At 41.8% G+C, this 22,837-nt stretch overlaps 1 protein-coding gene across 1 annotated transcript in view; it reads right to left on the bottom strand.

Moving 5' to 3' along the window:
• ASPM (assembly factor for spindle microtubules) overlaps window positions 1–22,837 on the bottom strand; it is a 61,543-nt gene that overhangs the window by 14,059 nt on the left and 24,647 nt on the right. Inside the window, 8 exon segments of the mRNA XM_043485345.1 lie at window positions 1,873–6,576; window positions 12,902–13,096; window positions 16,155–16,283; window positions 16,403–16,545; window positions 16,646–16,853; window positions 19,584–19,805; window positions 20,238–20,323; window positions 20,411–20,556. Coding sequence (XP_043341280.1) covers window positions 1,873–6,576; window positions 12,902–13,096; window positions 16,155–16,283; window positions 16,403–16,545; window positions 16,646–16,853; window positions 19,584–19,805; window positions 20,238–20,323; window positions 20,411–20,556 — 5,833 coding nt within the window.

Here is a 22,837-nt window from a genome sequence, read left to right as displayed (position 1 = left end):
ATGCACACGCTGACTCACTTCCGGGGAGAGGACGGGGATCCCCCCCTCCTCAGACGCACCTGGGTTCAGGCCAGCCGGCTGTGGAATCCCAGCGTCCCTCTACCCGGGGCCATCAGACTTTCCGATTCTGGCAACCCTGCAGCTGACTAAAAGCTTAAGTGAGAGTTACAACTTCTTAAGCGCTTAGCACTATACTCAGCGCTACAAGTCCTTATGTGAACACAGGTAGGTACTATTACCTCTAATTTAGAGATGAGGAAATGAAGGCCCAGAGGAACTGACACCAGTAAAAGAACTTGCTGATGTCAGAGGTAATAAGCGGCAGACCTATCTTATTTAATCTTGACAAATATCTTGTGAGATGATAATTAAGCTCTCTATTTCACAAAACAGAAATTAACACTAACAGATTTGTTACCTCATAGTAAGTGAATAGAGTCAAAATCTGAACCTGAGTCTATCTGATTTCAAAATACCTACAACAAATAGGATAACTACACCCTACATGGGGGTTGGTTTCTAAATTTAGTTGACAGGCGAGAGTGATATGTATGGTCAAACTGACTCCTGTGGTGTCCTTGACTCAGAGTGTTTCTATATGGTTTCATGTAGACAGACATCGCCTAGTGGGAGCCAGGTATCAGTCTTTTTGTCTCCTCGGCCTCAAAGGTGGCTTGGCTCTAGTTAGGCTCTATATAAGGCCAGTCCCATCCTCCGCTCACGCGGACCCTGAAGATCCTACTGTCATCGCCCTCTGTTCAGTGTAATTCACTTTTTCCCAACCTACTTCCTGCAACCTCCTGACTGGCCGCCCATAGCCTAGTCCATCTTCCACATTCCTGCCTGAGTTTTTTTTTTTTTTTTTGCCACACTGCGGGGCATGTGGGATTGCAGTTCCAAGACCCTGCCTGAGTAATTTTAAAAAAATAAACTAGGATTCTGGTCCTCTCCTTAAACTCATCTAGAACTTCTTTCAGTCCAGAGGATGAAGGCTAACCATTTTCTGTCTTACAGAGCACCCACCTCTCACTCCATGGACCGCCATCCTGGTCTCAGATCACCTTTATTGCACACCTGTGCTCACTCTCAGTTGAGAGCTCCATGCTACCCCCTACAGCTGGAATACTCCTTCAGTACAGCTTACTAGGCTATTTCCTTCAGCTTCAGCTTAACACTTATCTTAAACCCCACTTATTCCAAGAAGCCTTCTCTGATCACTGGGACCAGCTTAGGTTTCCCTTCTCTGTGTTCCCAGCCACATACATTTCTCATTCTGTATTATGATGAAGAAATCTCCATATATTGATGTATGGGGAAGTCATTCCAGCTATCACTGGATTTAACTTGAACTTTATGTTAACTAGAACAGCCTGTTTTGTGGCCTATTAAACATATACTGTATATCTGCTTTAGCTGTTACAGAAAAGAAAGCATTTAAAAATCAAAATGGATTAACTGTGGTTCGGGCATCCGAAATGGAGCCAAGTGGTTATCGTGGATGTGGTTTGACATGTTTCAGCATCACTGAGAACTTGAACTTTATGTTAGACTCAAGGACACCACTAGATGTTCTCAAAACATGTAAGGTTGCCAGCTGCAACCGTATGGAATCAAAGTCTCTGCTTTTAACTATGCAGTCATAACTTAAGTTTAGGGTGATCATGTCCAGAACAATCTTGTTCTGTGCTGTCTTGGGTGGACAATTACTGGAACTTTTTACCCAACTTCAAAAACCTTCCATTTTGGAAGGTAAAAGAAATGGTTACATAAACTACCTCTTATTCTTTATAACCTGATACAGCTCATTTTGAAAATTCTAAGAAATACTGGTCAAAGGATGAATGAAAGCTTTGTACGTAAATGCATAAATACCTGGATTTTTATGGTGCTATCTTTAAGTTTCTGAAACTTCCGTTTCTGTATGAATCCTTTCACTCTAGCTTGAATAATGATTACACTGCTCCTCATTTGTAAGTACAGTTCTCTTTGATGTTTCGCAGGCAGAAAGGCTCTGTGGGGACTCTGCAAACCCACTTCTGATTCTCTGTACAGTGAGAACTGTCTTCTGCTTTGCCGTGTCCTGAAGCACCGCTGTAACGTGAGGGCCGCCCTTTTCTGCTGAAGGAATCTTCTGCGATACACGGCCATCTGAAGGAAGGACTGAATTCGCATGGCAGCACGCTTCCGTTTTTCCAGTCTTCTTCTGACCATTTTACGGAAAGCTTTTTGAATTGTGACCGCAGCCTTTCTTTGAGAATGATGCTCTGTTTCCTGTGAAGGGCCAACCAGAGAAGCTTTATACAGCCCTTGAGCCACAAGTGCTGGACTCTGGCCAGCTTCATGCCGGCTCTCAGTCCTGTGACAGTAGAATGCAGGCTGGGGAGTGGGGGCTGCCATCTTTTTGTCTGGCATGGCTTTTAATTTCTGTCTAGCTTTCATGCCTCTGAAAGCAGCCTGAATAGTTCGTGCAGATTTCTGAATGGCTAAAAATTCCTTCCTCTCCGTTTTCACTCTGACGTACGACCTGTAGCGATTCTGTATGACAACAATTGCTCTTTTCTTGGCCTGATAATCAGCTCTGGCCCGGTGCCTTCGGTAGCATGACTGAATTTGTGTGGCAGCCAGGTGCATGCGTTGGATACCCCTTCGTGCCTTAAAGCCTCTGTAACAAGACTGGATACAGATGACTGCCTGGGTTCGCACTGCCATTAGCATTCTGTACCTTCTTTGAACAAAAACTACCTTTGCCCTAAAGTGGAGATAGTGCTTCCGTGTTTTAAAGGCTCTAAAATGCTTCTGAACAGTAATGGCAGCTTGATGCCGCCTTTCCTGAATCAGTCTCCTTATGGCCGTATCCTGAAAGTCAGTTTGGGCACAGGTTGCTGCCTTGAGTGCATCGTGTTGAAGAGCTTTCCTTTTACCCGCTCTATGTCTTTCTTGTGTTACTTCTGTAGCCCACTGAAGCTTTTGGTAGAAAACACGCTGCCTGTACATCCTGTACGTGCTTTGTATTATGACAGCTGCTCTGTGCTTTTCCCTTAAAAGCTGCCTTGCCTTCAGCCCTTTAAATGCAGCCTGAATGACCACTGCAGAATGCCTCCATCTGACATAAAGTGCTCTTTGCAGTTTTGCAGCTCTGTAGGCCCGGTAACGCTGCTGAATGAGAACCGAGGCGTGTTTCCAGGTCTGAAAGGTCAGGCGTGCTCTGTGCATTCTGAAGGCTGCCTGGATGAGGGCTGCAGCCTTGTGCATCTCCTGTAACTTCTTCTTTACCATCCGTCTTCGGTAAGATGCCTGGATTGTAATGACTGCCTTCTGTAACTTCAGGAATCTGTGTAAGTGATGTTTGGCACAGATAGTGGCTCGGTACTTCCTCTGAACAAAAACAGCAGCTTTCTTGAGGGAAAGGAATCTCTTCCTCATCACTATAGACCTAAACCTGCTCTGAATCAGGGTCGCGGAGGCATGCATCCTTTTCAGACGTCTTCTGATTCTCATACCCCTGAACGCAGCCTGGAGGACCAGGGCAGAGTGTCTTTGCTGGAGGTACTGTCTTCTCTGCAGGCGCACAGCCCGGCCTGCCCGGAATCGCTGCTGGATGACCTGCGAGGCGCGCCTCCAGGCCTGGTACCTCGCCTGAGCGTGGTGCCTCCTGAACGCTGCCTGGAGGACCGTGGCCGCCCTGCGCATCTCCTGTATCTTTTTCCTCACCACCCACCCCCTGTACCAGGACTGGATTTTGATAGCCGCCTTCTGCAACTGGAGCTGTTGTAAGTGATGCCTTGCGCAAACCTTTGCACGGTATTTTCTCTGAACCCACACGGTGGTCTTCCTGAGAGACAGGAATCTTCTTCTCCTCACCAGAGTCCTAAACCTCCGCTGGATTACGGCTGCGGCGGAGTGCATGGCTTTTAAGCGTCTTCGCGCTCTCATGCCCCTGAAAGCAGCCTGAATGCAGATCGCGGAGAGTCTCAGCTGGTTGTACCTTCGCAGTTGTGCGTTCCTTTCCCTCCCTGCCCGGTACTTCTGCTGCACCATTTTCGTCACCTTCCTTAACTTATTAAAATAGGCTTGCTGTCGGCGCCCCCTGTAGCAGGCCTGGATGAGCGTGGCCGCGGTCCGCATCCTTCTCAGGCTCTGTCTAACTCTTGCCCCTCTGAGAGCGGCCTGGAGGAGAGCTACGGCTTTCAGAGTCGTCAGGTACTTTGCACGCTGAGCTTTACCTTGGAGGTACGCTCTGTACCTTACCTGAATTACAACGGCTGCTGTTCTCATTTGCAGATACCTTGTCCGTGACTGCTGCATTTTGAAGGCGGCTTTGATGAGAGTGGCTGCCGTGTGCATGCGCCTGATCTGTCTTCTCGCTCTGACTCCTCTATAGACGGCCTGGATTTTCAGTGCTGCCTTCTTTACTGCAAGATATTCCTCACGCTGACGGCCTGTGAGCTTAGCCGCTCGGTACCACCTCTGAATGATGACGGCCGCTGCTCTGGAGCTGGCATACTTCTTTCTGGCTTGGTATGCTCGGTATCTAGACTGTATGGTGGCGGCTGCCTGGTGCATCTCCTTCACTTTCTTCCTCACTCTCACACCTCGGAAAGCTGACTGTAGGATTATTGCAGCTGCTTTGGTTTTCAAAAACAAATGATGCTGTTTTCTTCCTGTACAATTAGCCCGATAATGCATCTGAATTAGGCGAGCCGCTTTTTTCATGATTTCCCACCTCTTCCGCTGCACGTGCCTCCGGTAGTAGGCCTGTATGATGATGGCACATCTCTGTTGCTTCTGAATCCGCCTCCTGGCTGCTCGGCCCCTCCAGGCGGACTGGAGGGTCACTGCCGCCCGGCGCAGCGCCCTGTACTCCGTCCGCTGCCTCCGCCCCACGGCGCGCGCTCTCAGATGCTGCTGGATCACGGCTGCAGCCGTTTTTAACACCCTGAACTCCTTCTGGGCCCTGGCCTTTCTGAAAGCAGACTGAATCTTCAGTGCAGCTTCATGTTCCCTTCTGATCTGCTTCCGAACTTTCCAGCCACGGTAAGCAGACTGGAGAGAAATCGCAGCTGTCCTTGTTTTGAAGAATTGGCTTCTTACGGCAGAAACGATCTTGCGTGTCCTGTACCATCTCTGAATCTTGAGCACAGACTGAAGCGTGGATTGGTATTTCGTCCTCTGACAGTAGCCTCTAAAGGCAGCTTGAATTTTCAGAGCAGCTGCAGATTGCTGTTGGAGCTGCCGGCGGGCCTTGTACCCTCTGTAAGCTGCCTGCAAGCAGGTCACGGCTCTTCTGACTTGCAGGAAGTGCTTCCTCTGCTGGGCCCGTGCTCGGTGCGCACGATAGTAACGCTGAAGGACAACAGCTGCGTGATGGACCTTCAGGTAGTCCAGCCGCGTCCTTCTCATCCTAAAGTAAGACTGCAGCGAAACAGCGGCTTTCCTCTGCAGCCTCGCCTGCTTCCGAACCAGGTACCCTCTGAGGAAAGCTTGCAGTTTGATGCAAGAGGCCCGCAGGCGTTCTTCTCTCTGTTGTGCAACTGCTCTTAAATGTAAGTAGTGTTTGCGGGCTTGCTTCATCCTGACAATGGATTGTAACTTTACTGTAGCCTTTTTGAGCCTCAGAAACTTTCTTCTGGAAGCATAAGCCCTGTAATATGATTGAATCTTTACAACGCATGTGAGGATGTGAAGAAACTTTTTCCTGGCCTGCATTTTCCTGCACGCAGACTGCAGGACGATGACAGCAGAACGTGTCTTCTGGTAAGAGGCCAGAACTTCCTTGGCTGAGATGTAAGCTCGGAAATGAATCTGAATTACGAGGGCAGCTTTCTTTATCTTCTGGTATGTCTGTAATTGTTGATGTCTCCTTATGTGTGCCTGCAGCCTGATGATGTTTTTCTTAAGGTTTAGAAATCGGAGTCTGTCCTGTCTCATTCTCCAGTACGACTGTAAGACACGAGCGGCCTTGATCTGCCTGCATAACTTACGTGCTTTCCTTCCCCTGAAAGCGGCCTGCAGGCGGATGGCTGCAGCCCGTTTCTGCAAATAGCCTGTGCGCTCAACCTTTCCTTTCACGTACGCTCTGTAGTGCTTCTGCAGAGTCAGGATAGACTTTCTGGTCCTTGTATATAACTTTTGGGCTTGAAAGCACCGAAATCTTGCCTGAATGATGACAACACAAGATCTAAGGTGAAAGTACTTCTGTAATTCTCTGTGCATCCTATACCAGGATTGTATGACCACGGCAGCTCTTTCTTCTTGAGCACGTTTCCGGACACGCCATTCTCTGAAAGCTCTTTGCAATGTTATGGCAGCTTTTATTTGTGATTGCCTCTTACGTCGCCTCCATCTCCTGAAGGCGGACTGGATTACAACGGTGGATGATTTTAGCAGTTCATATCTCTGTCGATCCTGCTTGCTTCTCACATGAGCACGCCAGTGCCTCTGAATTGTCACGGTAGCCCGATGGTATCGTTTGTAAGAAGCGACAGCAATGATCATCCTTATCCTAGATTGCAGGATAATTGAATAATATTTCAATTTCAGAAACTGCTTTCTAGTGGAATATCTTCTCCAGTGTCTCTGAAAAAAGTAAGAAAGAACAGAAAATAAAATAGACACAACATTCTATGCTTAAGACCTTTGAAAGTATCATTTTTTCTAACATTTTGCTTAAAAACAAACATATTAAACTTAAAAGCAATATATTTTTGAAGGAGATACTTGTCTCTTTTGTTTACAGTTTTTTTCTGTGTTGATACAACTGTAGCCAATCCAGAAATCTTTCTTGAAACACTGATGATATTTACATGGCATTTGTACTCAGGAGACATAAGAAATATAAATAAGTTTATGTTATATTAGAATAACATTAGAAAAATAAAGCTATAGTAATATTCTGCTATCTATTGATTCTAAGTAAGTTCCTGTGAATATATCTCTGGTTCTTATATTCCCCCTTCTATCAAGGTTGATAAGATATCTTATAATGATTGGAAACTGTTCATAGGAGGAACCATGAATTACAGGCCTGGTAATGCCGACAAAGGTCCATACGGTCAAAGCTATGGTTTTTCCAGTAGTCATGTACAGATGTAAGAGTTGGACCATAAAGAAGGCTAAGAGCCAAAGAATTGATGCTTTCAAATTATGGTGCTAGAGAAAGCTCTTAATAAGAGTCCCTTGGACAGCAAGGAGATCAAATCAGTTAATTCTACAGGAAATCAACCTTGAATATTCATTGGAAAAGGAAAGAAAGAAAGTGAAGTTGCTTAGTCGTGTCCGACTCTTTGTGACCCCATGGACTGTAGCCTACCAGGATCCTCAGTCAATGGGATTTTCCAGGCAAGAATACTGGAGTGGGTTGCCATTTCCTTCTCCAGGGGATCTTCCCGACCCAGGGATTGAACTCAGGTCTCCTGCATTGTAGGCAGATGCTTTACCGTCTGAGCTACCAGGGAAGCCCATTCATTGGAAGGACTGAAGGACTGATGCAAAGCTGAAGCTCCAATACTTTGGCCAACTGCTGCAAAGAGCTGACTCACTGGAGAAGAGTGATGTGGGAAGGACTGAAGTCAAAAGGAGAAAGGGGCAGCAGAGGATGAGATGGTGAGATAGCATTACTGACTCAGTGGGCATGAGTTTGAGCAAACCTTGGGAGATAATGAAGGACAGGGAAGCTTAGCGTGCTGCAGTCCCTGGGATCACAAAGAATCAGGCATGACTTAGCAACTGAACAACAACAAATGTCAACAAATAGTTTTGAGAAATAATTGAGCCAGATCACTTTCTGAGTCAGTATTTTCATTAAGAATAAAATTTAGGAATTCTAGCTACATGGTTAAAAAGTGTAATTTTGGAAAGACGTGAGGAGTAAGAAGCCGTTTGCTGTCTGCTTCCTTCCCAGCACCCCCTGTTCCCTAACCCTGTAATTATCCCAGCAGTGTGCAAGCTGGGAAGTTCGAGCAGATCCTGGCTGCTGGTCGTCAAGCTCTGGACAGTCTGCTCTAGCTGTAAGATGACTCTCTTGTCCAAAACACTCCAAATATTGCTACGATGGGGTGGGAACTAATGGAAGGATTAAAAGGCTCAGACAAAAAAATCAAAGATACAACTAAGAACCAGATGGGAATATCAGAACTAAAAAACACAATAACCAAAACAACAGCAAAACCTCACTGGGATGGATCAGTAGTGGAATGCAGATGACAGAAGAGTCAATGAACTTGAAGATCAATGCAAAGTATCAATGCGGAACAAGAAAGGAAAAAAAAATGATTGGGGAAAAAATTGTCTCGACCAATATATCCTTCAATAGGCAAATGGATAAACAACTGTAGTATATCTATAAAATGGAATGGCATTCAGTGATAAAAAGAAATAAGCTACTGAGGCAGGAAAAGACTATTTAAACTTAAATGTGTGTTTGTGAAGTGAGAGAATCTATCTGAAAAGGCTATATATCTCTGAATTCAAACTATAGGACATCCTGGAAAAAGCAAAAATAGAGAGACAGTAAAAACAACAGTGGTTGCCAAGGATTTTGAGGAAGGGTAAGAGATGAATATGTAAAGCAGAAAGGATTATTAGGGCAGGATTTCTGTCAAACACATAACTATACCACATAAATAGTGAAACCCTTGGAAACTAAGGACTTCAGTTAATTATAATGCATCATTGTTGGTTCATAAATTGCAAATACTATACCATAAAAAAAGAAAGCAAAGCAACAGAAATGATAAAAATCTGCACAAATAGAATATGATTCTCATGTACTCCTTAAAATTTTATTATGATTGAAAGGAAAAATTATAATATTGCCTAAGGTGGTTTCAGTTGTATATAAGTTTAATAAATAAAACTGCTGCTGCTGCTACTGCTGCTAAGTCGCTGCTAAAACATAAAAATGAGGGAGGGGAGCAAAGGGATCTAGATAGTGGAAAGTTTTCTACATTCCATTTAACAGTGATAAAGTATTGATTCTAAGTAAAAGTTTTGTATACTGAAATGCCTATACCAACCAAAAAACAAAACAAAAAAAAGACCCCCGCCCCAAAAAACCAAAAAACACAAAAAATCTCCCAAACAAATCCCTGTACAAAGGAATAAAATAATAATTAAAACAAAAAAAGATAAACTAAAATGAAACACTAAAGAGTATTCAAATAATTGAAGAGACAGGAAAGGGGAAAGAGAAAAATGAAAGAAAGCTAACAATCAGAAAGTAAATGATAAAATGACAGACCAAAGCCCAAACATATTGATAAATATCTGAAATATAAATGGCCTAAATCACCAATTAAAAGACAGAGATTTTCAAAACATAAAAACTAAATGCTCTCAAGACTTCAAGCTGTATATAATGATTTAAGTAACTAATAAATAAAATAAAGGAAAAAAATATACCCTGCAAATGATAATCAAGTGAAAACTAGTTTGGTTATAGTAAGAACATGCAAAGTAGACTTTAGAACAAAGAAAATTATGAGGGATAAAAAGGAACAATAAACAATGATAAAAAACTCAACTCACCTAGAGGACAGAACAATTCCAAATGTGTACACACCTAACAAAACATCTTCAAATACATGTAGATAAAACCAAAGAGGGAAAGACAATATCCACAATTATGTTGGAGACTTAAATACTGCTTTCTTGGCACAAGAATAAGTTAACAGAACATCAGTAAGGACATAAAAGAACTATCGACCTGACATTTATAGAACACTACTCCCAACAATAACGGAATACATGTTCTTTTCCAGTACACACAACATTCACCAAGACCAAGGACCAACTTTTTCTGTAAAACATTTGCAGACAAATCACTGACAAAGAACTTGTATCCAGTATATAGAAAGAAATCTCAAAACTCAATAAGATTAGCACTTAATTATAAAAATGGTCAAAAGATTTCAACACACTTTATAAAGAAGATGACTGAAAGGCAGTTAAGCATTTGAAAACATATACATAGCCTCTGAGAAAATGCAAATTAAAACCAAGAGACCACTACACACTTATCAGAATGGGTGAAATACAAGTGATCAGCGTTGCTGAGGATACGGAGCAACTGGAACTCTTACTAGTTGGGTTCTAACTGAACTGTGGGTAGGCGTGCAAAAGGGAATAAGCCAGTCTAGACGGTCTGGTGATGTCTAAGCTATGGTTTTTCCAGCAGTCATGTATGGCTGTGAGAGTTGGACCATAAAGAAAGCTGAGTGCCAAAGAACTGATACTTTTGAACTGTGGTGTTGGAAAAGAGTCTTAAGAGTCCCTTGGACTGCAAGGAGATCCAACCAGTCAATCCTAAAGGAAATCAGTCCTGAATATTCATTGGAGGGACTGATGCTGAAGCTGAAACTCCAATACTTTAGCCACCTGATGTGAAGAACTGACTCATTTGAAAAGACCCTGATGCTGGGAAAGATTGAAGGCAGGAGGAGAAGGGGACGACAGAGGATGAGATGGTTGGATGGCATCACTGACCCAATGCACATGAGTCTGAGTAAACTCTGGGAGTTGGTGAGGGACAGGGAGGGCCTGCCGTGCTGCAGTCTGTGGGGTCACAAAGAGTTGGTTATAAAGCTAAACATATACTTACCAAAAGACCCAGCAATCCCATTCCTAGATATTTACCCTAACAGAATGAAATCACCTAAAACTGGAAACAATGCAAATATCCTTCAACAGATTAATATATAATCAAACTGTGGGACAACCATACCAGGGAACACTACTCAGCAATGAAGGAGAATAAACCACTGATACATGCGACAACTTGGATGAGGCTCAGAGGCCTCTTGCACAGAGAAAAAAAGCCAGTCTCAAAGGCTTACCTATTGTAAGGCTCCATTATGCGATATTTTTTAAAATGCAAAACTATAGTAATAGAGAACAGAGCTTGGTGCATGGGTGTAGAGGAAGAACGGACAACAGAGAAATGGAATGCAAAAGTTCTTCTGGGAGATGGACTGTTCAAAACCTGTGTGTGTGTTTAAATTTGTGTAACTGCACACCAAAAAAGACATGCACATTTTACTGAGTATTATTAATAATTTGAAAATTAAAATTTTAATTTTGATCTGCATAAAGTTAAAATTTATTAAATTTAAATTTTAAAAAATGGATACTATGTCTAAGTAAAGGTATTTAAGAGTTCTTGCATCAGATAATAAAACCATTTTAGGAGGCTTTTAAAGAAGGCCTGAATAAATAGGTATTTATTAATACCATGTTCAGTAGCTAAGGGTATCAATTCTAACTAAACTGACATATTCAGTTAAATCTCAAATTCTGATATTTTTTAAACTTCAGTTTCAAAATCTGTAAGAAAATGCAGAGGACTTAGGATAGCTAAAAACTTCTTAAAGAAAACAAAAGAAGTCTTTGTCTACCAGACGTTCAGATTTCTTGTAAAGCTAGAGTGTATGGTTCAATGGTAGACAAAAAGAACAATGAAATAGTAAATAATTCTAGAAACGGAACCACACGTGTAAGAATATGTGCCTAGGGGAATTCCCAGGCAGTGCAGCCGTCAGGATGCTGGCTTCCACTGCTGGGGACGGGGGTTCAGTTTGTTGGGGGGCTAAGACCCCACACACTGCACTGGGCAGTGGAAAGAAGACTTGATGTGCACTGCAGGTAGCACGGCAGTGCGGTGAGGGTGGTCATTTCAGTGACCTGAAGCTGAAACAACGGCTATCCATATATACAAAAAGAAATAGGGTCCCTAGCACAAATCAGATGCAGGGATGAATTTCAAGAGAGATCTAAAAATGAAAGACAATACATTAATGCTTTCAGAATAGAATATAGTATAGGAGAATATCTTTAAGGTCTTAGTAGTTAAACAAGTACTCCTCAAATGGTTCAAAAGAAAAAACAAAAAACACACATACAACCCACTAGCCACAGAAGAAAATTAAGAATTTTCACTGGAAAGATATAAAACTATAAGTAATGGTCTGGGAGAAGATATTTACAACATACATATCCAACAAGGAGCAATAACCAGAATATATAAAGATCTCACACAAATCCACAAGAAGGCAAACAATCAAAATAAAAAATGGAAAAAAAAGATCTTTGAAAAAACACTTCACAAAAGATTTTCAATATGAAGAGGTGTTCAATGTCATTCAATATCAACAAAATGCAAATTAAAACTATTCTAGGGTACCACTACACACTGACTAGAATCACTGAAATTAAAGAGATAACCTCCAAGTATTTTAAACAACGGGTGGTCCTACAACCACCTTAGAAAACTCCTTGTCAGTATGTACTAAAACTGAAACACATATGCCTTAAGGCAAACTACTGTACTCGTAGGTATGCGCCAAACAGAGTGTACATATTTCACACCAAAAGGCATGTTCATAAAGCCTTTAGTTATACAGCTCAAAACCAGAAACCCAGATATCCACCAACAATAGAACAGATGAGTAAATTGGAGGATATCATATGCTGGGAAAGATGATGACAAGAGAAGAAGGGGGCGACAAAGGATGAGATGGTGGGGTCACCAACTCAATGGACATGAACTTGAGCTAACTTCAGGAAGGAGTGGAGGACAGGGGAGCCTGGCGTGCTGCAGTCCGTGGGGTCTCAAAGAGCTGGACATGACTGAGCAGCTGAGCAGCAACGGCAAAATGTAAAACAAAAAAACCAGCATGGGTGCAGAATTAAACTGCTCCCTCTGTCAGAGCAAAGCAGCTGCTCCGTTTGTTTGGTCCTCAGGTTGAACACAGCCAGGAGTTTTACATGTGGTGGGGAGATACCAAATATTTGTTAAAGTGCTAGATAAAATATAGAAGCCTAAAATTTAATTTAAAACTTTATCATATTTTACTCTCTTAAAAATGTCATTAAACCTTTTTAAATCTAAAAATTCAGAATACCGTACCTGAATAATAGATGCTGATTTACTATAAACTCTTTCTAGTTTTGCCTTTTTCAACATTAATAGTTTTCTCTTTGCTAAGGCTCTTCGCCAATATTTCTGAATGACCAATGCTGCGCTGACCCTCTTTTTAAATCGTTGTTTAGTGAGGAAATTGATTACAGCTGATTGAATAATTCTTGCAGCTTTGTCTCTCTCCTAAAAGAAAAAAAAAAGGCAAATATGAATTAAACAATCATTTGAGACCCTAAGCTATTATTTGTAAGAAGTTAGATTGGGCTTCCCAGGTGGTTCAGTGGTAAAGAATCTGCCTGCCAAGGCAGGAGACACAGGAGATGTGGGTTTGATCTCTGGGTGGAGAAGATCCCCTAGAGGAGGAAATGCCAAGCCACTCCAGTATTCTAGCCTGGGAAATCGCATGGGCAGAGGAGCCTGGTGGGCTACAGTCAACAGGGTCAGAAGAGTCAGAGAACTGAGCAACTAAGTAGCAAAACAGTGTTTCAGATTATGGTGGAGTGAGTTCATGCTTGATTTTTGGGACAGGGTTTGCCAACAAAGGGCTATATAGTCAAAGCTATAGTCATATTCACATATGAGACTTGGACTATAAAGAAGGCTAAGCACCAAAGGATTGATGCTTTCAAATTGTGGTGCTCGAGAAGACTCTTGAAAGTCTCTTGGTCAGCAAGGAGATCACACCAGTCAATCCTAAAGGAGATAATCAATCCTGAATATCCATTGGAAGGACTGATGCTGAGCCAAAGATCCAATACTTTGGCTACCTGATGTGAAGAGCTGACTCACTGGAAAAGACTCTGATACTGGGAAAGATTGAGGGCAGGAGGAGAAGGGGACAACAGAGGATGAGATGGGTGGATGGCATCATCAACTCGGTAGACATGAGTCTGAGCAAACTCTGGGACACAGCTGAAGGACAGGGAAGTCTACCATGCTGCAGTCCATGGGGTTGCAAAGAGTCAGACATGACTGAGTGACTGAACAACAAAGGAGGAGAAAAAACAAAGGAAAAAGAGACTCAAACAAAATGCTTTATAGGACAAGGAAGTATTGTTTTTTGTTTTTAACTAGATGTACTATGTTTATTTATTATTAATGTGTATTTACTTATTTGGCTGCACCTCACAGCATGTGGGATCTTAGTTTCCCAACCAGGGATTGAACCCACACCTCCTGTATTGGAAGCTAGGAGTTTTAACCGCTGGACCGCCAGGGAAGTCCTGGAAGTATTGTTTTGCTGCAATTTGAAGAAAGGAATTCACAAAAAAGAAAAAAAGAGGCAAAATATCCTCTTTTACCCCCAGAATACACTGTGGCTTTAAGTATAGAGGCTCAAGAGGCCAGAGCTCGGGGCTGTGACAAGTGGTGTCAGGACTGCCTTCGGTGTCAGTGCCCGAAGAGGAGCTGACTGCCTGGGAGCCCCAGAGGCCAGCACCCTGCATATCTCTACTTCTAATAATGAATTACAGGGAATAGTAACAGGTTAAATGCCAGGTACCAGGCACCATTCTAAACACTGCGAGCATGAGCCGTCCAACCTCACAACAACCGTGAGAACAGATGAACCGGCCCTACCCTCACAGCCGTGAGGAAACCCGGGCAGGGAGGTCAAGTAGACAGCTGGTCCCCCAGGGGTCAGCCAGCCAGGATTTGACGTAGGCAGTCTGGCTTCAGAGTTCGTGCTCCTAATCACTTTGCTACTCTGTAAGGCTAGATTTATTACTTCCCTTCACTTGAATTAGAAACGGGAATATAAATATAAATTATTCCTCTGGTGGAAAGGAACAACTTACAGGCTGTCTGACGACCCTTTGTGTTGCTGTGTGGGACAGTGCACCATTCTAAATCTGGCCACCATATTCGAAGAGCCCACTCATTGTAAAAGACCCTGATGCTGGGAAAGATTGATGGCAGGAGAAGAAGAGGACGACAGAGGATGAGATGGTTGGATGGCATCATCAACTCAATGGACATAAGTTTGAGCAAGCTCCAGGAGATAGTGAAGGACAGGGAAGCCTGGCGTGCTGCAGTTCATGCGGTCACAAAGAGTTGGATGGGACTAAGTGACTGAACAATGACAACAACCCAGGTCTGAAATGGTGCAAGAGAATAAATGGTATGATATGAATCACCAAAATTTAGCTACTTTACAGGTACTAAAAACGTTATCATAAATACACTGTAATTCAGAACTAAGGAGCAATCGTGGGTGAAATATATTTCTGAAATACCTGCTAAGATTTATTAAACATGAATACTTCTTTTGCTTTCTCCAAATAAATACAGCATTATTAGTGAAAAAAGTAAAGGATTAAAATAGTTTATTCAGTTTGGCCAAGGAGACCATTTCTAATATTGTTAAAAATGACATTTTTTCCCAAACTCAAGAAAACACTTATTTTATGTTAATGCAAAATTCATAGTATCAGGGACACAGAGGGACACCCTTCTCCCTGTGCTCAGGTCCTAAATGTTCTGAGAAATTAAGCGATGGAAACCAAAATGCCACTTTTAAACTAACAAAGGATAGCCTGGAAGATAGTTTCATGGCAGACAGAATGAGCTTGGCTAATTGAACTGCAGAATCCGGCAGGTGACACCCAGGCCAGAGAGGCACTGGTTGAGGGCAAGCCTCCCAGAGCACAGCAGGAAAAACGAAAGGAAAGCTCCTGTTTCCTGGAGGCACATCAGCATTCAAGAGGAAGGAGGGAAAAGATGAGTCAGACAACCCCAGTTTACTTTTCACAAATTCACAATGTGCCTGAGTTATTCCATGTCCCCTGGAGCACAGTGAAAGGAAGGACAAAGCCTGGAAAAAATACCCAATGAAGGAAACATTGGCGATTAGGGAGAAATATTCATCCCCTACTCGAAACACACACAATCATGAAAATTACCTTGGTAATTTCCTACGTCAGTAAAATGTAAACACAATATCAAGAATCATTCAGCTGACATTTCATGAACAATTTACATTATAGTATTTCATTACTGACTGGGCTTCCCAGGTGGCTCAGTGGTAAAGAATCCACCTGCCAATGCAGGAGATACGAGAGATATGGGTTGGAACCTGGGTGGGGAAGATCCCCTGGAGAAGGGAATAGCAACCCACTCCAGTATTCCTGCTTGAGAAATCCGATGGACAGAGGAGCCTGGTGGGCTACAGTCCATTGGGGTCTCAAAGAGTTGGACACGACCGAGTGGCTGAGCGCACACACACTTCATTTTTGAGGAGTACCTGATGGTGTTTTAGATCTTTTTTTAGCTTATATTGTCTCCAAGTTGTTTGTATAAGTCGAGCGGCTCTCGTTTCTTTACGAAGATCCAAAAGCCTTGCACAAAGAAATGACAAATAGGTAATCACCACCTACGAGAGAACATGAAAGATGAAGACAGAAGTTTCTATGAGACAGAGAGCATGAAACTGCCTATCATCTGAGACTCTGATTACTAAGAGCTATTACTGTTAAGGAACTTTTACTTTACCTTCTCATCAGGGATTGTGTTTGACATATCTGAGTGATGGATCATGGCAGGTATTCCACCAAGGTCTCTAGCTGCAGACCTAACCAACTGAAAATTTTTCTTTTCGTTTTCTAGGAGTTCTTTGTATAGTTCTGAACTATTTTCTGCAATGCAAGGAAAACCGATCAGGTTAGACTGTGATGGCCAGAAATCAGACAGGCCAATGAAAACAATGGAGAAGTAAATTAAGTGAAAGGGACTAACCCTGATCAGGTGATTTAAGAGACAAATTCAGAAAACTTCCATCAGATTCAGATGATGAATTCAGCACCACGGAACCAGTGTGTGTGCACTCCACGGTCTGGGTGGTTCGCTGACATATGGCGTCAAAAGGAACATAGCAAGGATGGTAGTGGTGGATCAGGTAACACAACACCCGGCCATCTGAGAAAGACACTGTGAAGTTCTCCACCTGATGAGAAATATTAGAAAAAGAATGGATTGTATTTAGGTAAGAATACAGATACTGATGGTTTTACAGTCCACATTTCCTTTTAATAGCTAGGACTAGCAGGCTAATTTATAGTAGCACCTAGTATAATACCACGTGTATACCCAGGTGTATCTGACACTTTGTGAACACATGGACTGTAGCCTGTCAGGTTCCTATGTCCATGGAATTCCCCAGGCAAGAATACTGGAAAGGACTTGCCATTGCCTTCTCCTGGGCATCTTCTCAACCCAGAGATCAAATCCACGTCTCCTGCATTGGCAGGCAGGTTCTTTACCACTGAGCCACCTGGGAAGTTATACTGTATACTACCACATTCATGGCCAAATCCTCTCCTCTAAAATATTATTGTGCTGGGTTGGATAGTGTTCATCTAAAATTCATGTCCTTCCCAGACTCTTAGGATTTGATCTTGTTTGGACATAGAGTCATTGCAGATATAAACAGTTAAGATGGGATCACACTAGAGTAAGATGAGGTTTTAATCTGATATGACTGCTGCCCTTATGAGAAAGGGAGAGAGACACAGAGACAAGACACAGAGGGAAAATGCCAGGCGAAGACAGGCAGTGAATGGAGTGCTGTGTCTACAGATCTAGGAAAGCAAGGGCCTGGAGTCAAGAGAAAGGCATGGACACAGTACTGCAGTACCAGGGTCTTTGGTCCTCTCCAGTACTTACTTAAAACATAGACGATCACATATCTGACAGTTTTTCTGTCTTACATTCCTTACAGGATATGTTATTCATGTGCATCAGGACCATTTGTTTTCATGTATTTATACTTAAACATACATTTCATGAAAAGATGCTCAACATCACTCATTATCAGAGAAATGCAAATCAAAACCACAATGAGGTACCATTACACGCCAGTCAGGATGGCTGCTATCCAAAAGTCTACAAGCAATAAATGCTGGAGAGGGTGTGGAGAAAAGGGAATCCTCTTACACTGTTGGTGGGAATGCAAACTAGTACAGCCGCTATGGAGAACAGTGTGGAGATTTCTTAAAAAATTGGAAATAGAACTGCCATATGACCCAGCAATCCCACTTCTGGGCATACACACTGAGGAAATCAGATCTGAAAGAGACACATGCACCCCAATGTTCATCGCAGCACTGTTTATAATAGCCAGGACATGGAAGCAACCTAGATGCCCATCAGCAGATGAATGGATAAGGAAGCTGTGGTACATATACACCATGGAATATTACTCAGCCGTTAAAAAGAATTGATTTGAACCAGTTCTAATGAGATGGATGAAACTGGAGCCCATTATACAGAGTGAAGTAAGCCAGAAAGATAAAGAACATTACAGCATACTAACACATATATATGGAATTTAGAAAGATGGTAATGATAACCCTATATGCAAAACAGAAAAAGAGACACAGAAGTACAGAACAGACTTTTGAACTCTGTGGGAGAAGGTGAGGGTGGGATGTTTCGAAAGAACAGCATGTATATTATCTATGGTGAAACAGATCACCAGCCCAGATGGGATGCATGAGACAAGTGCTCGGGGCCTGGTGCACTGGGAAGACCCAGAGGAATCGGGTGGAGAGGGAGGTGGGAGGGGGGATTGGGATGGGGAATACGTGTAAATCTATGGCTGATTCATATCAATGTATGACAAAACCCACTGAAAAAATAAATAAATAAATAAAGGAGGGAAAAAAAAAACAAAACATACATTTCATATAGCAATGCAGGATCAATCTAACAAATGATTACTTGTTAGAGGGAGACTATTTCCTCCCTCTCTACCCAGTGGGGCAAAATTCTCTAATGTCCTATTGTGCATAGTGGGTTTATTTGCACTCACCTTTGTAATAAGCGTTTCCCTGGTGGCTCAGACAGTAAAGAGTCAGTCTACAGTGTGGGAGACCCGGGTTTGATCCCTGGGTGAGGAAGATCTCCTGGAGAAGGAAATGGCAACCCACTCCAGTATTCTTGCCTGGAAAACCCCATGGACAGAAGAGCCTGGGGGGCTGCAGTCCATGGGGCTGCAAAGACTCAACTGAGTGACTTCACTTTGTCATATGGGTATGATCCTCTGGCGCCCTAGTTCTGTGCAAGCATCTCCTTTTAAGACTACCAACTAGGGCACTTTTTTTCCCCTAGTGAGACATAAAATAGCCGTGTATTACACAATTGGTGACAGATTTGATGAAACTAGGTATGTGACGGCACCCTTACTCATTAGAAGAAAAGTTTGCTTGTACATATTAACTAGGAGGGGATACATGTAACTGACTTGCTTTGCTGTATGGCAGAAATTAACACACTGAAGCCATTATACGCCAATAAGAAAAACAAGGAAAAAAGAAATTCATCAGCATCATTATTATTATAATTTTTAATTGGTATTAACACCATATTGTTTATAATATAAATTATATTAGCATCTGTATTATCATATAATAAATCTGTACAATAAGATGTATCATTATAGTTATGTGTTTATATGTTAATTATTATGTATTAATATATACATATATAAATACATCATATAAAATATCCCTATAAATAATAATCTATATAGTAATAAAATTCTACTACCTTATATGACATTAAAGAAAAGAAATTAAAGAAAAGAAATTAAAGAAAATATTTCATGCACTGTTTATTTGATTTTAACCAAAATTTGCTTAAAGAAATTAGGCTAAAACAAAAACACAGAACTTACTTTTTTATTATAGAAGCCACAGACAGCATTTACCCAATCCATCAGTAGCTTTACACTTTCACTGTATTGTTCAAAGGGACCACTATGCCTTTCGTCTCTTTTCTTACTGATAATAGCATCAGGACGGCAGGACAGTGCACACATTGTTTTCTTCATACTTTGTGTGTTCTTTAAAAAGTCAATTTCTTCCTTTAACTGATCTAAATTAAGAGAAATATCCACCTGGAATACAAAAAGAGGATAAATATCATATTTTTCATACATTATTTTTGACCCACAAAAGTTCAAGTCTCCTACTATCAATATGTTTTTAGGGCAAACACAGTCTACAAGGAAGTCATGGAACGTGTAAGTGCTTGAGTGCATGGGATCTGTGTTCACCTAAGTCAGGGATCTGATCTCGTCTCTGTGTCCGATCAGTGAGGAACCTTTAGCTCTAGTCTCCTCCCCTATAAAGAAATGACAGTAGCGACCTCCTGGGGGCCTTGTGAAGATTAGATCGGAGTGTACACAAAGCCGTTAGCGCAGTTCCTGGGACAGAGTAAGTCTAGCGAGCAATAGCTACTACTGCTAGTCTTTGTTTGACACAAAAGACTTTTATAAGTCAATATTGAAAACTGACAAAAAGTACACAATGCACCAAATGTACAGCACCTGAAAAGCCAATGCTATCTTCCAAAGCAATGCCAGGGTTTTCTCTCTGTGTCTGTCCACAATATCCTTAGACAGGATTGCATTTCCTGCAAACGGAAAGAGTCTGTTAGCACAAAGTACATACAACTTGATTTTCAGTGAGAAGAAAACTTTTATCGTTACTTGGTTTTTACCATGCTCATCATTCAACTGAATTCCTCGTGATTTAAGAATTTCAAGAACTATGTCAACATTGTGCATCTTTTGAAGACGACTTATTGCAGGAATTCTGAGTTTCTTTGAGAGATTCCAGTTTTGCGTGAGAAGTTCCATAGTTCGCCTAACAATGAAGGAATTGTAAAGTAATTAGCCTCCAACTAAAAAAAAAAAAAAAAAAAAAAATACAAACAAACAAAAAAAAAAACATGCAGGAAAAACTAACTTCATTTAAATAATCACCCATATCAATCTTACAGAGTTAAAGGGTTTTAGGTTAGAAAGATCCCAAAATGTTACCTCAAAACTGTTACTCCATAGTTAAGTAAATAGAGTTATTTCTCATTTAAACCTGGGGGTTAAGGTCTATGAACACAATATAAGAATGGAAAATAAGATGCACACACACAAATGCACACAGAAACAGAATAAGGTTCTGTAGGGAAAAGAAAGGAAAACGGACATCTTTTCTTATTTTAGTCCTTTCTTTTCTTATTTTGTCCATGGCAAATCCCACAGTCGGGCAATTATTATCCCATTTTTGGCAGATGAAGAAACCAAAGCCCACAAAGTAAAATAAATTTCCCGTGATCTTACAACTAGTAATGATAGGACTAAGATCAGAACTAAACCCTACTTTTACAGTTTCTGAAGCCATTCTCTTATATTTATATCAGGTAAAGCAAAATTATTTGAATGCTTACCTTAAAAAATCATTTGTACCACAGTTTAAATTCAAACTCCTAATATCATCTAGTGTTTTACACTAGACAAAAATCATTGTTTCCACAGAAAATTCGAGCCCAACAAATGACTGTGTCTGGTTAAATTTTGGCAGACTTGTTTACAGAACCATAATTTCTAAACGTCAGGAAGCAACATAAGATCAGTGTAGGCCAACCACTCAATCAGCGTCTGAAGCATTTCTGCAACACTAGACTGACCGACTGACTGTCACCTACAGCGTCAGTGGATTAACCCTTCCCAAGTGACCTCAAATGACCTCTGAGACCTATGCTTATTGTGGGGACACACAAGAAAACAGAAGCTTGTCAAGCAAGATCGAGTCTCTTAACCAGTGAGAGTTCCCGACAATGACAAAGCATCTACACCCAACACTGGGAAGTCCTCAGTAGCGCCTATAAAAGAACAAAAAAATGTCTTCCATCATCACAAAACTACACCGAACATGAAGCCAATCACTGCTCCTCCCAAACAGTGGAAAAAGTTTCTTTCTTTTTTTGGAAAAAGTTTCAAATTGTGAATTGCTATTGGCCAGAAAACAGATGTGCTGGTTTGGATTTATGAAATGAACAAATTAAAATTAAATATAAAAATAGTGTGGAGAACATTCACAGCAAATGCTTGAGCCATTTAGAAATTACTCAAGAGAGGAAGCTACAGTAAAGTTCAAGACTATTACTTTGTCATGAGAATATATGATCAGAAAAGAAAAGAAGGTTCATGGAAATTTAATTTAGAAGGCAACCAGAGACACATGTGCTGTTATTGTTTGTTTGTTTTGCTGTGCTGGGTCTTCTCTGCTCTAAGGCACGTAGGATCTCAGTTCCCCAACCAGGGATCGAACCTGCATCCCTTGCACTGCAAGGCAAATTCTTAACCACTAAACTACCAAAGGAAGTCCCATGTATGCTATTTGTGAAGAACTGGGGATTCACAAAGATACAGGGATAACTTCCTCACAAATGTCAGACATTATATTATTATAGAGAGTTTCTTAGAAACAAGAAGGATGCCTTCAAGTCACACATTGTAAAGAAGCCACCTGAGGTACAGTGTAAAGGCTGCTCCTTCCAAAGAAGGCAGTGGTGACTCACAGTTGTAACATCAAAGCCAATGCCTAGGACTCTAGTGTGTTAGTGAGGAAACGCGTGTGATGTGAAGCTGGACGTCATGAGCTGATGCCCACTACCACAGCCGTGTGAAACCTGGGCAAACCATACCATGTCTTCATCTCACTTCTCCTCAAGTGGTGTTGTTGTTCAGTCACTAAGTCTTGTCCGACTCTTTGTGACCCCATGGACTGCAGCATGCCAGGCTTCCCTGTCCTTCACCATCTTCTGGAGTTAGCTCAAACTCAAGTCCATTGATTCGGTGATGCCATCCAACCATCTCATTCTCTGTGCCCTCAATCTTTCCCAGCATCAGGGTCTTTTCCAATGAGTTGGCTTGTTGCATTAGGTGGCCAAAGCTTTGGAATTTCAGCTTCAACATCAGTCCTTCCAATGAATATTCAGGGTTGATTTCCTTTAGGATGGACTGCTTTGATCTACTTGCTGTCTGAGGGACTCTCAAGAGTCTTCTCCAGCACCAGCATCTGAAAGTATCAGTTCTTCGGTGCTCAGCCTTCTTTATGGTCCAATTCTCACATTCATACATGACTA

This window comes from Cervus canadensis, chromosome 13, assembly GCF_019320065.1.
Source record: "Cervus canadensis isolate Bull #8, Minnesota chromosome 13, ASM1932006v1, whole genome shotgun sequence".
Classification (NCBI taxonomy): Eukaryota; Metazoa; Chordata; class Mammalia; order Artiodactyla; family Cervidae; genus Cervus; species Cervus canadensis.
This window is presented reverse-complemented; position numbering and strand designations above follow the sequence as displayed.